The sequence below is a fragment of the Ovis aries genome, chromosome 1 (assembly GCF_016772045.2).
Source record: "Ovis aries strain OAR_USU_Benz2616 breed Rambouillet chromosome 1, ARS-UI_Ramb_v3.0, whole genome shotgun sequence".
In the NCBI taxonomy this organism is placed as follows: Eukaryota; Metazoa; Chordata; class Mammalia; order Artiodactyla; family Bovidae; genus Ovis; species Ovis aries.
The window spans coordinates 197,529,611-197,546,094 of record NC_056054.1 but is presented as its reverse complement, the minus strand read 5'-3'; the positions used below and the strand labels follow the sequence as shown (position 1 = coordinate 197,546,094).

Genomic DNA, 16,484 nt, shown 5'->3' with positions numbered 1-16,484 from the left:
GTGATGCCATCCAGCCATCTCATCCTCTGTCGTCCCCTTCTCCTGCCCCCAATCCCTCCCAGCACCAATGTCTTTTCCAATGAGTCATCTCTTCCCATGAGGTGGCCAAAGTACTGGAGTTTCAGCTTTAGCATCATTCCTTCCAAAGAAATCCCAGGCTTGATCTCCTTCAGAATGGACAGGTTGGATCTCCTTGCAGTCCAAGGAACTCTCAAGAGTCTTCTCAAACACCACAGTTCAAAAGCATCAATTCTTCGGTGCTCAGCCTTCTTCACACTCCAACTCTCACATTCATTCATGACTACTGGAAAATCCATAGCCTTGACTAGATGGACCTTAGTCAGCAAAGTAATGTCTCTGCTTTTGAATATGCTATCTAGGTTGGTCATAACTTTTCTTCCAAGGAGTAAGCATCTTTTAATTTCATGGCTGCAGTCACCATCTGCAGTGATTTTGGAGCCCCCCAAAATAAAGTCTGCCACTGTTTCCACTGTTTTCCCATCTATTTCCCATGAAGTGATGGGACCGGATGCCATGATCTTCATTTTCTGAATGTTGAGCTTTAAGCCAACTTTTTCACTCCCCTCTTTCACTTTAATCAAGAGGCTTTTGAGTTCCTCTTCACTTTCTGCCATAAGGGTGGTGTCATCTGCATATCTGAGGTGATTGATATTTTGAAATCCCGGCAATCTTGATTCCAGCTTGCGTTTCTTCCAGTCCAGCGTTTCTCATGATGTACTCTGCATAGAAGTTAAATAAGCAGGGTGACAATATACAGCCTTGAATATGTAATAGCAATCTTTATTATCATGTCGGTTACGTAGAACTAAGTACATTTTTGAAACTTCTTGCTAGGTGATGTAGACGTTATCCTAGGAAACAATGGCATTGAATATAAGGTAAGCACTAATATCTAAGAGGGAAAGTGTGGAATGATCATATAGTAAACAAAATGCAGGGAAGGATGGCTAGGAATTTATTGTATTTAGGTTCCAGTCATCTGAAGCAAAGGCAGAAGCTATTAAACCCCATCACAATAATGTAACGCTAGGTTGTACTTCAGACCATGAGAAACTCTGCATTATTAGATAGATTCCTTTTCTTTTCTGATTGTTTCTCCAGGTCTAAAAATACCCAGTCCCACTCTCCATAAGAAATGAGAATTAAAAGCTTATTACTGGACTTCCCTGGTGGTCCAGTGGTTAAGATTCCAAGCTTCCACTGCAGGGGGTGTGGCAGGTTCGATCTCTGGTCTGGAAAGTTCTGCATGCTGTAGTGCAGCCAAAAAAAAAAAAAATAATAAGATACAATAAAAAAATTGTATTACTTGTAACAATAGTAAACTTCTGAGGCTGAATGCAAGTCTGTGTTAAATGAATCAATCTTGTCAGAAATATTTCAGATCATTGGTACCTTTAGTCTTTTAAAACCAGCCTGCACAATCATATTTTCTTTTCAGTCTGATTTATTCTGATGCATTACAAGGCAGGACTGACCCTGGACTTGTATTTCCACACGTTATTTTAAGTTTACCTTGGTAATCTGACTCGTTGCCTCCAGCATAATCCAGTTACTCCTGGGATTATCAATTTAGGCTCTCAATCACACACTAATTAGAATGTCTTCAAAGTGTTGCCATAGGAACTCAGCAGCTTATAAACAGGCAAACTGTGAAAGTAGAGAGGTGTGAGGCTTTTTTTTTTTTAATAGCCAAAAACAATTTGGGAGGTTAGAATCCTTTAGCATAGCTGAGTATTGGAACTGAGATTACTTTGCCTTATATCAGCAATTAAATGTCTACTTGCTCTCTGTTGACAAGGACTAAACAGAATTATTAATTACTTTTGTTAATGGATGTCTTGAATGAGGACATAGGTGGAATGTTCATCAAGTTTATGGATGACACAAAACTAGAAGCATAATAATTATTGTGATGATCGACTGAGGAATCAAATTGATTTCAAGACAGAATTTAGTGGCAATCCATCCAATGTGTGCCTGGAGGAATGACCTCCATACAGCATAATTTGATCACCATATCATTCCTCTGATCAGAAAATTTCAGTGATTCCCTCCTTGCTGTTTAAATTAATCCCAAGTTCTTAGCCCACTGTTTAAGACCTTGCAATATCCTGATCCTAAAACCCTATGCTTTCCACCAAAATCTTTTATAGTTCTTTCCCTAATACCCTGTGCTTGAGTCAAACTGAATTATTTATAGACGATTTCCTATTTATGTTCCATGCTTTCCTCTGAGCATTATTCTCCAGTGAGTTTCTTTCCCCAACACTTTCCTTCTGCCTCAATTCTGAATTTCCAAACCACTTTTTTCAGTTTAAAGCTACCTCTTCTATTTAGTCTTCTTTGACTGCCTTAGCTGGAGTAATCTCTTTCTTTTACTAATCTTCAATAACACTTATCAGCTCCTGTCTATTTTTCTCACTTTACTTTGTATTGTAGCTATTTCTTGCACACACTTCAAGTTTCTGTTAGACTCCGCTTAGTGCTCAAACTTCCGTCTGATAAATCTTTGAACATCCTGCAGTGCCTCTGCATGTCTGTTGTTCAAAGTTGATGATGCTGAAGTGGTTTGCATGTGGTTTATTTCCTCTACTGGGGATAAGTGCCTTTAGAGAAAGCCCTACATCTTGCTTGAGAGAGGTCTCTGCAATTATAGGCTAGTGACTTGTAAACAGAAAGTGTTCAATACATGTTTTGTTGAATTAAAGAATGCCAAAAGGAAAACTCCCTAAGGTAATGGTATAAGAATTAGAAGGGAATGGTGGTTTTAAGAAAGAGACATTTAATTTCTGAGATAAAATGTTGTTTAAGATAGAATAAACTCTCCTGTGATTTATGTTGCTCTTGTTCAGTTGCCAAGTCATGTCTGACTCTTTGCAACTCCGTGGACCTTATACAAGTCCAGTATGCCAAGCTTCCCTGTCCCTCACCATCTCCTGTAGTTTTCCCAAGTTCATGTCCAATGAATCCGTGATGCCATCCAACCATCTCATCCTCTGTTGTGCCCTTTTCCTCCTGCCGTCGATCTTTCCCAGCATCAGTATCTTTTCCAGTGAGTTGGCTCTTCGTGTCAGGTGGCTAAAGTATTGAAGCTTCAGCTTCAGCATCAGTCCTTCCAAAGAGTATTCAGGGTTGATTTCCTTTAAGATTGACTGGTTTGATCTCCTTGCTTTCCATGGCACTCTCATGTACAATCATGCTAAGAAAGAAGCACAATAGATATTTTTGGTGATGTGTGGCCAATAGAGGTGACAAGTGTATGAAACTTGCATCCTCCTTTAAAATGACCACACATTCTGGATGGCTTGAACAGTACTGATTTATACCTTTTGTTTCAGTGTAGCACTCTTATAAATGTTGCATCTCAAATGCTGTTAGTAGGTCACCCTATTTATTAAATACTTCTATGATTTTTAGACTACTGTGTTACTGTGAAACTTGTGACATAGGCTAATATTTGGGATGATAGATGTCGTTTGTCAGGTGTGGATATAAATCTCATCTCTGCCACCTAGTAGAAATATGATCTGGACAAGTTACCAAGACCTCTGTAATTACCCCCACCCATATGGCTATTATGTTCAAAATAGAGAGTGGAGGTCCTTGATATGGAATTTCTCAATAATATTCAGGTTTCAGTATTTATAACCCCACAGAGGTTTTATCAGGGGCCAGATATGTCTAGAGTACTGGGGAAGGAAATAGTCAACAGAGTTGTTATACCTCTAGCCCTTCTGCATTAAAGATCACACAACCAAATAAAAGGGCATCGTTCTTACTAGTGAACTGTTTCAGCTGGTTACCAACAGAACGGCTAAACATCACAGAAACTGGAATCCAGCATCATTTGTCTCTTGAGTAGGAAGAGTAGAGCATCAGTAAGACATGAAGGTTATACATTTCCCTTTACTATAAATTCAGAGTATGTTGGACTGCAAACCAAATCTGAATCTAGGATTTCTAGACTTTCTGTTCCTCACTAAGAAGTGTCTAGATAATAAAACATTTCCAAGTGGAAATAAACCAAGACAATATGATGAAGGGTAAGAAGAACAAACTTATCTGCCAGAAATTCAACTCTGATGAAAAAAAAATCTAAAAGAAACTGTTTTTAAGTAGGCAGAGTTCAGTGATTAAGAGACCATTCTAGAGCCAGGCTGTTGTAATTTAATCATCACCCTACCACTTTCTGGGGCTTTCCAGCTGCTGCAAGTGGTAAAGAATCTGCTTGTTAATGCAGGAGACTTAAGAGATGAGGGTTTGATCCCTGGGTCTTCAGGAAGATCCCTGGAGAAGGGAATGGCAACCCACTCCAGTATTCTTGCCTGGAAAATTTCATGGGTAGAGGAGCCTGGCAGACTACAGTCCATGGGGTTGCAAAGAGTTGGACGTGACTGAGCATGCACACGCTAGATGCACCAGTTACCCTTTTGTAGCCAAAGGATCTTTTATGTTATTTACACTTGTCTCAGTTTTCTTACCTGTAATATGGAGATATAAAAAAAGCCTATCTGCCTGGTTGGTTCTGACAATATTAACATTGTAAAATTGTTATAATTTTGATTGTGTAATTTTTTATAAATATTAAAAATGTATTATAAATATAATTATATTTTTGTGTTAATATTGTAGAAGTCTTAAAACAGTTTCTAGTCGATAGTCAGCCTACATATGCACTAGTATTATTTAAGCACTTGAGGGTAATAAGTACTCTCCTTGCCTTTGTATTTGTATTGACAGGATGGGACTTCTGTGGTGTGTAATGAGTCTGTACTTCTATGGGATCCTGCAAAGTGATGCCTCAGGTAAGTGAATGTCTTAACAGTCTGTTAAGATGCAGATAACACATAGAGTAATGTCGTATGTCTGAAAATGGGTTAAGAGACCATAATGTTGCTTATTTTCATTGACTTCTGTGGTAATATAAATCTTATATTTGACAGAATCATATAGTTTTGATGGTGGCAAGAACTACTGAAATCTTGAGTCTTTATGGGACAAAGTACACTGGGGGGACTGGTTTGGTGTGTTTGATTATAGAGATTTATCTTCACCTTCACATCTAAGGCAACTAGAATCATATTTCTTCCCCTTACCTCAGGTCCTATGGGAAAAGAAATGACAGTAATAGTGCATGACTTCTGTTTTCCAAACTTGAGCCAGTGGTGGAGAAAGCCTTGGTGGTAACAGCCCATTGATTGATACCTTATAAAAACAAATAAATAAAGATAGAGTTTTGCTCTGATGACTCCTGCAATGGAGGAGACACAAGAGACACAGGTTCAGTCCTTCAGTTGGGAAGATCCCCTGGAGAAGGAAATGACAATCCATTTCAGTATTCTTGCCTGAAAAGTCCAATGGACAGAGGAGACTGAGGCTACAGTCCAAAGGGTCACAGAAAGTTGGACATGGCTGAGCAACTATGCATGCAGAGAGCACACATAGGAAAGAAAGAACCTATCATTAGGCTCATTCTTTCTTTGGATGTTACTTCATGAGCATAAGAAGTTGCAGCCAAAATATTTATTGAGTTTAAATAACCAAACTCAGCTATCATGGACATGGATCGTATGACATCAGAGTTACAGGGGACTTGAAAGTCTGTCTTTGTGGGTCTCATCTCATATGTAGAAGTACTGCTCAGAACTATTTGATGGTACCTCTAACTAGTGATCCTCTCATTTTGGACCATTGTGTCTTTGGACTGATCACATTATTAGAAAATTTTATTACTACACATAACTGAAATTTGTCTTTAGTCACATCCATACATTTCTTTGGTTCAACTGCTTGATTTGAATGGAAAATACCTCATCCCATGAGTCTCTAGTTTTAATTCAAGGAACTGAGTTATCTTCATTTAAAGAAAAACATTCCCATGTATAATTTCCCTGATGATCATGGATCATACTTTGAATATCATTGCTTTAATTCTTCTTCTATGTGAGAGGCCAACAGAGATGTTTAACAGGGGTCACCAAACCATGGCCATGTTCTCCCGTATATACCTTCAACTTTTCTTCATGTGGCATCGATTTGAGCCTTCCTACTATCCTGATTATTTTCCCTGTGTGTGTTTCGGCTTTGCTATACCACTTAAGGCATTTTATTTGAAACCAAAAATAGCACTAAAAGAGGAGTATAACTTGGACAGAGGACAGCTCAAAGCCAAGAGAAGGAGAGAGAACTTCAAACCTTGTTGGCCCTTAGGGGCTTTACAGAGGAGAGGATATATTATAAGCAGGACTGATATTGAACTGGGATTCACTAGTATAGGGCTCTACTGCCTGTTGAAACCAGCATCTACCCTGCTTAACTGAGTGTCCCATTTGGCTGGCCAGTTCCGTGATGTCCTGATTTTAAATATGTTGAGTATAACCCTGATAGTAGTTTCTTATTTGATTTAGTTCTGTCCTTGAATGGCATCTTCTTACAGAGGCCTTCCTTAACCATCTTAAGTAACATAGCCTGCCAATCACTCCAGTCCTCTATCCTTCTGTAGTTTTCCTCATAACATTCAGTATTTTTTGTCACTGTGTCAGTCATTCTCATCCTTTTCTCCTCCTCCTTTTTCATGTTCTTTTTCCTTTCCAATCTCTGTTTTCCTCTCCTTTCTTTCTTTCTCTCTTTCTCTTCCACAGTTCAGTTCAGTTCAGTTGCTCAGTCATGTCCGACTTTTTGCAACCCCATGAATTGCAGCACATCAGGCCTCCCAGTCCATCACCAACTTCCGGAGTCCACTCAGATTCATGTTCACCAAGTCAGTGATGCCATCCAGCCATCTCATCCTCTGTCGTCCCCTTCTCCTCCTGCCCCCAATCCCTTGCAGCATCAAAGTCTTTTCCAATGAGTCAACCCTTTGCATGAGGTGGCCAAAGTATTGGAGTTTCAGCTTTAGCATCATTCCTTTCAAAGAAATCCCAGGGCTGATCTCCTTCAGAATGGGCTGGTTGGATCTCCTTGCGGTCCAAGGGACTCTCAAGAGTCTTCTCCAACACCACAGTTCAAAAGCATCAATTCTTCGGCACTCAGCTTTCTTCACCGTCCAACTCTCATATCCATATATGACCATTGAAAAACCATAGCCTTGACTAGACGGACCTATGTGGGCAAAGTAATGTCTCTGCTTTTCAATATGTTACCTAGGTTGGTCATAACTTTTCTTCCAAGGAGTAAGTGTCTTTCAATTTCATGGCTGCAGTCACCATCTGCAGTGATTTTGGAGCCCCAAAAAATAAAGTCTGACACTGTTTCCAATGTTTCCCCATCTATTACCTATGAAGTGATGGAACCGGATCCCATGATCTTTGTTTTCTGAATGTTGAGCTTTAAGCCAACTTTTTCACTCTCCACTTTCACTTTCATCAAGAGGCTTTTGAGTTCCTCTTCACTGTCTGCCATAAGAGTGGTGTCATCTGCCTATCTGAGGTTATTGATATTTCTACCGGCGATCTTGATTCCAGCTGTGCTTCATCCTGCCCAGCGTTTCTCATGATGTACTCTGCATAAAAGTTAAATAATCAGGGTGACAATATACAGCCTTGACGTACTCCTTTTCCTATTTGGAACCAGTCCATTGTTCCACGTCCAGTTCTACCTGTTGCTTCCTGACCTGCATACAGGTTTCTCAAGAGGCAGGTGAGGTGGTCTGGTATTCCCATCTCTCTCAAAATTTTCCACAGTTTATTGTGATCCACACAGTCAAAGGCTTTGGCATAGTTAATAAAGCAGAAATAGATGTTTTTCTGGAATTCTCTTGCTTTTTCCATGATCCAGCGGATGTTGGCAATTTGATCTCTGGTTCCTCTGCCTTTTCTAAAACCAGCTTGAACTTCAGGGAGTTCACGGTTGACATATTGCTGAAGCCTGGCTTGGAGAATTTTGAGCATTACTTTACTAGCATGAGAGATGAGTGCAATTGTGCTGTAGTTTGAGCATTCTTTGGCATTGCCTTTCTTTGGGATTGGAATGAAAACTGACCTTTTCCAGTCCTGTGGCCACTGCTGAATTTTCCAAATGTGCTGGCATATTGAGTGTAACACTTTCACAGCATCATCTTTCAGAATTTGAAACAGCTCAACTGGAATTCCATCACCTCCACTAGCTTTGTTCATAGTGATGCTTTCTAAGGCTCACTTGACTTCACATTCCAGGATGTCTGGCGCTAGGTCAGTGATCACACCATTGTGATTATCTGGGTCGTGAAGATTTTTTTGTACAATTCTTCTGTGTATTCTTGCCACCTCTTCATAATATCTTCTGCTTCTGTTAGGTTCATACCATTTCTGTCCTTTATCGAGCCCTCTTTGCATAAAATATTCCCTTGGTATCTCTAATTTTCTTGAAGAGATCTCTAGTCTTTCCCATTCTGTTGTTTTCCTCTGTTTCTTTGCATTGGTTGCTGAGGAAGGCTTTTTTTTATCTCTTCTTGCTATTCTTTGGAACTCTGCATTCAGATGCTTATATCTTTCCTTTCCTCCTTTGCTTTTCACTTCTCTTCTTTTCCCAGCTATTTGTAAGGCCTCCTCAGACAGCCATTTTGCTTTTTTGCATTTCTTTTCCATAGGGATGTTCTTGATCCCTGTCTCCTTTAATGTCACAAACCTCCATCCATAGTTCATCAAGTACTCTATCAGATCTAGTCCCTTAAATCTATTTCTCACTTACACTATATAATCATAAGGGATTTAATTTAGGTCATACCTGAATGGTCTAGAGGTTTTCCCTACTTTCTTTAGTTTAAGTCTGAATTTGGCAATAAGGAGTTCATGATCTCAGCCACAGTCAGCTCCTGGTCTTTTTTTTGTTGACTGTATAGAGATTCTCCATCTTTGGCTGCAAAGAATATAATCAGTCTGATTTTGGTGTTGACCATCTGTTGATGTCCATGTGTAGAGTCTTCTCTTGTGTTGTTGGAAGAGGGTGTTTGCTGTGACCAGTGCATTGATAAGTATAGGTAGGAATATATATATATAAAATGAATGAAAAACTGTCCCTTCACATTTTTTTTTTTGCCCAAGTTGGTCAACTATATAATTGGTCAATTATAAAGTTTATAATTGAACTTGTTTGTATTCATACTAGCAATTCATCAATGTAGTTTTATGTCCTCACCTTGAAGGGAAATGGAAAAATGACCTTGTTAACCTTGTTAGAGATCAGTGAATTCTCAGGAGGTAGTGGCTCATTAGGGCTGGTGCCTCCCCACTGGTCCTGGCAGTGTTGCTTTTCTGAATGACCTTTACTGTAATCCATCCAAGGAGCCCCCACCACCACCCCCTCAGATGTTGTTGGAGAGTGAGCTTTTTACCCAGGAACTGACTCATAATTCTGCCAGGGAAGCTGATTTCTTGAATAAAATACGTTCTCATACCAGCCCCATTGAGTCACCATGGGAGCAGGAAACATGTTGTAATGCCCTCGGCCCATCTGGCCCATATTCATTTGCCTTCCTTATGAAAAGGTATATTGTGTCTGTGTCTGTGATGCACTTCCTAGTTGGAAGGAGAGGAACAAAAAGTAAGTGTTATTGACAAAAATAAAAGGGGAACTGGCTCTGAGCTATGAGAGGGAAAAAGGGATCCGATGAACCAACCTCTCCTGCATCATGCCTTTTACAACAGAGTAGATGACAGTAGACTGGTTAGGCTTTCAAAGGCCCTTCCTGTGCTTCAGGTACCCGTGTTAACGGAACCACAGGATTGATGTGAACAAAGAGAGGTATCTTGAAAACCCTAAAGCTCTGTACATGCTTGTGATATTTGTTTTATCTTGTTCCTCTGGACTCCTTCGTGCGGGCCCTTCTCTAAAGGAAAGTTCCAAATTTAAAAAAGAAATCACAATGACACAACAGTTTTATTTCTATGTGGAGCATTTCAAATACAGTCAACTGGACTTTAAGGCACACAATTCTGACTAGAAAGCATAGTCTTTCTATAGCAGTACTGTGATTTCCATCTTCACTGGGGAGTGTGGGATCAATTCTGACTAGAAAGCATAGTCTTTCTATAGCAGTACTGTGATTTCCATCTTCACTGGGGAGTGTGGAATCAACATTTCATTTCTGATAGTAATAAAAGCAAATAATCAAAAATCAGTATTTACTCTCTTTTAAGGAATTAAAGCTTGAATGATTTTAGTAGTGATAATATAATTATAATGTTACAGTTATAGAGGTGATAATAAAGCTCCCTTTGCTGAAATAAAATTTGATTTGAATTTTACATACTTTGTCATTTAGTTCTCACACCCAAAACGCAGCAGTCAAGGTATTTTAACTCCCTTTTAGGGGTCAGAAAATTAGAATCAGAGTGGCTGAGAGCTATCCAAAGTCATACAGCTAGTACTTAACAAAACTGTGACTGCAGCTATTTCCTCAGTTCCTAAGATAGATATTATTTTTACTAAATACATTCCCCTTGGACTCTACTAGCATATAAATAATTTAGAAAAATATATTAAGATCCTAGGGAACATGAGTTTTGCTAATTGTTAAAGGACCACCCTGTAATAGATTGTTATGTTTTTTAATTAATACATGAGAATTATTTTTACTCCCTCTTCCCCCTCATTTGAGATGTTTTCTACCCACAAGGAAGAAAATCACTGTAATGTAAGCTCAAGACTCAATATTCCCATTTTTGCTTATCATACAATTAAATATTTCCAATATTATATGCAAAGAAGCTCTCCTTTGCAAGATTCTAAAAGCAAACTAATTTGTCACACACTTCCCTTTTGGTGTGTTTCTTTGGCAGCATGTTAGAAAGTTGAACTGTTAAAGCCACCTTTAGAGTAGAAATAAATATTCAGAAATTGTGATTCCAAGTTGGGGAGGTAGTTAGAATGGTACCATGTATAATCTGATGAATTTGAAAAATGCTGCCATCTCAAAATTATTTGCTACAGACCATATGAAAAATGATAGCAATGAATTTTCTTCCCCAAATGCACACGCACACGTGCGCGTGCACACACAGACACACACACACACACACATACACTCACATCTTTGAATACGGCTTTTTATTTCAGAGTCAACAAACTGTTGACTGTGTGCCAGGTGCAGGGCTAGATTTTTCACACATTATCATTAGTTTCACAGAAAACACTGTGATGGGGGTGGGGTGTAGAAATTCTTACAACCCTCTTATAAATTAGGAAATATAGAGCCGGGGTAGGGGGCGAGTAGGGAGGAAAAGGTGAGAGGGGAGTGTGGGGTTGGCCTCAGTTAGCAGTACTTCTGATAGGGTTTCAAAGGCCATCTTTCCTCTAAAAGCCAAGTTCTTTCTTTTATACCACATTGCCTAACCTTAGGGCTTTCTTATGCTAACAGAGGTAAGATTCCCTGATGTTTTTATCATTATTTTTAAGAAATTTGCCGAGAGTGGAAATAATAGTGTGACTTATTGGAAATGAATAACACTGTGTAGCATTGTGGCTTAGCAGGAATCAAGATATTGATTCAAGATCTGACTGTTTAACTTAATGAGCTGTTTAATGACATTAAGGTCATTTAATCATGCTGTTTCTCTGTGTCCTTACATATAAACCAAAGCAACCAACCGATTAGCAACAACAAACCTAACCATCCAGCCAACTAAACCAACTGACAATAGCAAAATCTCAACCAGTTCTTCATTATTGCTTTTTTATTAAAGAACATTGTGGGTCTGACAATAAACCATGGACATATCCAAGATACACCATTCCTATTATTTAATTATTTCTAATGAAATATTTGTCTTACAGTGATTTCACTTTATTCTAAATAGCATGTGTTTGACCATTTAACATTGTTAGAATCCAGGGTAAATAATGAAAAGTTCTTATTGTAAGAATCTTACAGTCAAGTCTGAGAGAAAGAAGAGAAAAAAAATACCAAACAAAATTGCATGAGAGAGCAGAGAAAGTTATTAATCCTGTAGGGCAGTATTGAAGATTTCTCAATCAAAGAACAACTGCTCTTTTCTAGGAGAAAATACATCTCTTATTTGGGAACAGAATAGTTCCGTTTGGCTGAAGGGATAGTGTGAAGGTGTTTAGAAGCCAAGCTGGAAAGGTAGGTTGGGAACAGATTGTGGAGGACAGGAATCCCTGCAGGTGAAGGAAATATTTTTGTTTAATGCATTTTAGATACACTTGGGCAGTTCTTTGTTGTTGTTTTTCTTCTACAAGGATCTATTGTATTTTAGTGCCAAGCAATGGTTCCTTCAGTTTGGGGCAAATATTCAATTTGTTGCCAGCTCCCATGGTCTCATATTATTTGAATAGCTTTTTGAAAAACTCCTTACTTGGGTGTACTTGTGACATTCAGTCCTATCTCTGTTGCTCATGGCTGGTCATCCTGAACACATTTTGTTTCTATGCAATTTAGTCCAAACATTTAGAGAATGTGAGAAGAATACAGTTTCATTTTATTCTTAGACCTAAAGGTCATTGGAATTATAACATTCACCCTGATGTCCTTTAAATGTTTCTTCTTGGGAGCAGCTATCTTCACTCTTGTTTTCTTTTCTTTTCTCTTTTTTTTTTAATGCTTTGAAAGACTGATGTTTATGTTTAGTTACTTGTACTTCCCAAGGGTGGGTATTGAAAAGATATTAGGGTACTACAATTTATTGGTGTGATGCTGACTTTGCAGTTATAAATTCTCTAGAAAGGCTTCTTGTAATGCAGTGATAAATCTATGTTTAGAAAAATGACCTGATTTTTCCTTCACATGTATGAATTAAAAGAGGACACTATTTTTGTAGGGAATACGTGAGTATACATGGTTCTCAGTGGCAATGTCTGGCTTATAAGACTTTCTTGCCCTTTGAATCACCTTTGTTTCTGCAGGCCCATCCCACCCCTCACCCCTTAACATTTGTTTCTACCATATTTAGATGAGCTTTAGAGAACCAAATCACCATCTGATTACCACCGACTCACTACTGGGCCAATCATAACCCATTTTATTTCACTACTTTTAAAACAGCTTTTGTATTTAACAGATGAATTTCTGTAGAAAATAAAATATACTTCTATCCTCAATTAAAAAAAAAACCCAAAGTTTGCTTTATTCTAAAATCCACTGGGTGTTGCAATTGTTCATTTATTTTTGAGGGACAGGGAGAAAATGGGTAAATTTTATAAATAATATGAGAACCTTGGTCATAATTTCAAGTACCTGCCATACAAACCTATAAAAGCAATATACAGAATTGCCTTCTTTTGTCTTTCTCTGTTTTAGAGGCAGTGGGAACAATGAAAATATAAGATGGTTGAGAAAATGAGAGAAAAGAGACAAAACAGTCACACACTTGATAATCTAAACTTGGCTGAGTTCTGTTATTTTCATGAATTTCTTTTCTCCTTCTGCCATCAGAATCAAAACTCCTGGTATAACTTTACATTATTAGGAAATAAATACCCTTTCCTACAGTGTTTGTAAGGTCTGTAATAATAGTTTAAGGCTCCTTGACATCATTGTTTATTTTTTTTGTTAACTTCCAAGATACTTTCATATTTTTTGAAGTACTCCTTAAGCTAGGCAGGAGTATGCATTTAAAAAAATTATTGGAGTATGGTTGATTTACAGTGTTGTGTACAACAAAGTGAGTCAGTTATACATATACATACATCCACTCTTTCTTAGATTCTTTTCCCATATAGATCATTACTGTGCATTTTGATATATACGCCACTTTACTGATGTTTGCATTTTTCCCATAACTTATATAACAGAACATTGTGGTCCCTTTAAAGTTTGGGCTTTCCATACCAGGGAGAGGGATGAACTGAAGAGTATTTGCCAGCTATGCTTCCTTCAAGGAACTTACGTAGATACTCAAAAGAAAAGAAATAGAGAGGTCATCCATCAGTCACTGGTAGCTTTTTCTATATAAATATAGCTCTTTGTTAATATAATATTGTGGGTTTTATTTGATTCTTAATTGAAATATAGATCTCTATTAGTGTTAAGGCAAGCACAGATATACAAATTATTGTTCTCAAGCAGTTCTCAACCATTGTTGACCATTATTTAGTCTAGCTTTGTTTACCCTTTTTCACTTTTGGAAGATACCTCTAATCATTCATTGTGGACTACTTTGCTGTTCAAACATTTTATACTTAATAAATTAAATTGATGCATCAGAGTTAATTCTGTCTTTCCCTAGATCTTTGGGACGTCAGATGGCCCCAGAACTCTTAATGAACTAATTTTTGCTTTTCACGTAGAAAGCCTCATATTTTCTAATTTGCTTTGGACTTTTTGATCTATCTAGTCTCCTGGGGAAAACTGAATTTCTCTTATACAGGACTTTTTGACATCCATGGCTTGCTTCTAAATGTCTTTTCAGCGGTTTTTTATTGTTCACTCAAGGTAAAGGAAAACAAAGAGGAGTGGGGGTGAGGAGAGAAGAGGAAAGAAAAAGGAGAGACAAAGAAAGAGAAGATATAGTAATAGAGACAGAGTCAGAGAGATACAAAGACAAAGAGCTACAGAGTCTTTCTGTAGAGGAACATTGCTGCATTTGATGCAATCCCGGTTATATACTTTTTCAGGTCATTAAAAACACACACACACTTTTTTGAAAGATACCACACTTAAATACTCACCCTTTCTAACTGAACTTTACATTGAATGGTGTCATTTCAGAATAGCTCAGCTTCTGTTGTTTGTCTCTACGTCCTCTTTCCTTTCTTCTTAGTATATTAAAATGATGAGATGAAATAGAAGCCTGAAATATTGTAGGAGTTTCCTTGTATCTAGTGTTCTTCTAGCCAAGAGTGCCATCAGCATCTTTAAGATACTTGTATTGTGAAGGCAGAATACGGCAGAGATGGTGGAGGCAGGGAACCGTGCATTGCCGGCATGGTAATGAAGGAAGAGGAGATGGCAGGCAAGAGAGTTCCCTATGCACTCTGCATACCTAAGGTCTAGGGCAGAAACAGTCTGTTTGCAATTGACACTGAGCTGTAAAAGTCTTTTCTATTAGCAGTGTATTGCTTGAGGCTCAGTAGAAACCCAGCTTGTATTTAGGTCTAAGAGAAAGGTATTGCTTTGTTTGGAGGATGGTTGAAATACTGGAAATTGTGAATAAAGCAGTTAGTAAATGGAAGTGTTGGAGGAGTCCCTCCCATGGCATGTACTATTCTTAGTGAGATGCTAAGGGGGATTTCAGGAAGAAAGTGGAGGCAGGGTCTTTGTTTCTGGTTACTTATTAAAGCAAGCTCTTAGCTATTTCACCTTTATTACTCTAAATATCCTGTTATTAAAAATGTTCTTCCTCTCAACTACAATGCAATGATAATTTATGACTGCAAAAATAGCCATGAAGCATTATGTAATATTGAATTTTTTAATCACTAAAGGAAGATCTTGTTAAACTAAGCATGGTTTTAAATATCTTTTATTCTAATTCTCTGTAAATTGGTAATAACTATATAGCAGAGTGTGTGTGTTTAATAAAAAAGAAGGAAGGTGAGGGAGATAACCTTAATTGAATTAGGGAGTTGTGTATATGTATGTATTAACACAAAATAGTACATAAATTTCTAAATAACCTCATAAGATAGAGATAAATGTTTTCATCTGTCTTTACCAGTGAGGAACTCCAGATTCAGAAAAGTGAATTTAAAAAGCTCACTTAACTGAAAAGCCCTATTATGAGGGCTTCCCAGGTGGCTCAGTGGTGAAGAATCCACCTGCCAATGCAGGAGACTTGAGTTCAATCCCTGGGTTGGGGAGATCCCCTGGAGAAGGAAATGGCAACCCACTCCAGTATTCTTGCTTGGAAATCCCAGGGACAGAGGAGCCTGGCAGACTACAGTCCATGGGGTCACAGAGTCGGACACAACTTAGCAACTGAACAACATAACTATTACTCAGTAGTAAAACTTGTCTACACGACTGACTTTAAAATGCATGCTGTTTGCTCAGTACCATGCTACCACTTAATTCTGTATGATTAAAACTCTTCATTTTCTAAATATGCCAACCAAAACTGTCTGTCAATAATTGATACAGAGCACACACATTTAAAAGGAAACATTTCAGCCAATTGAAAAAACAGAGAACATACGATGTGATTTTTTTCATGGTGCAAATACTATGTCAAAATTGATTTGTTGCTTCCTGAAGCATATACTACAGTGCACTACAATTGCATATATTCAGATAACATATTTTTCCAAGGTCATAAAAAAGTTCCTAAAGGAAAGCAGCTCTAAACAAGATCGCAGATGCATGCCGGAACAGTGGTTCAGTGCGGATGTAGTGGGTTTGAGGGGAATGGGAAACTGTTAATTGTAGTATTCAAGGTTCAGTTCAGTTGTTCAGTCGCTCAGTCATGTCCGACTCTTTGTGACCCCATGAACCACAGCACGCCAGGCCTCCCTGTCCATCACGAACTCCTGGAGTCCACCCAAACTCATGTTCATTGAGTCGGTGATGCCATTCAACCTCACCCTCTGTC

At 38.2% G+C, this 16,484-nt stretch overlaps 1 protein-coding gene across 4 annotated transcripts in view; it reads left to right on the top strand.

Moving 5' to 3' along the window:
* The window catches only part of IL1RAP (interleukin 1 receptor accessory protein), a 153,929-nt gene that overhangs the window by 51,970 nt on the left and 85,475 nt on the right, over positions 1-16,484 (top strand). For 3 of the 4 annotated variants that reach the window (XM_012097075.5, XM_012097111.5, XM_060404764.1), the window contains one exon: positions 4,762-4,826. The exons of the other annotated variant lie outside the window; for it this stretch is intronic. In XM_012097075.5, coding sequence (XP_011952465.1) covers positions 4,763-4,826 — 64 coding nt within the window. In that variant the 5' untranslated portion in view covers position 4,762. The remainder of the gene's footprint in view (positions 1-4,761; positions 4,827-16,484) is intronic. 4 annotated transcript variants of the gene reach the window in all.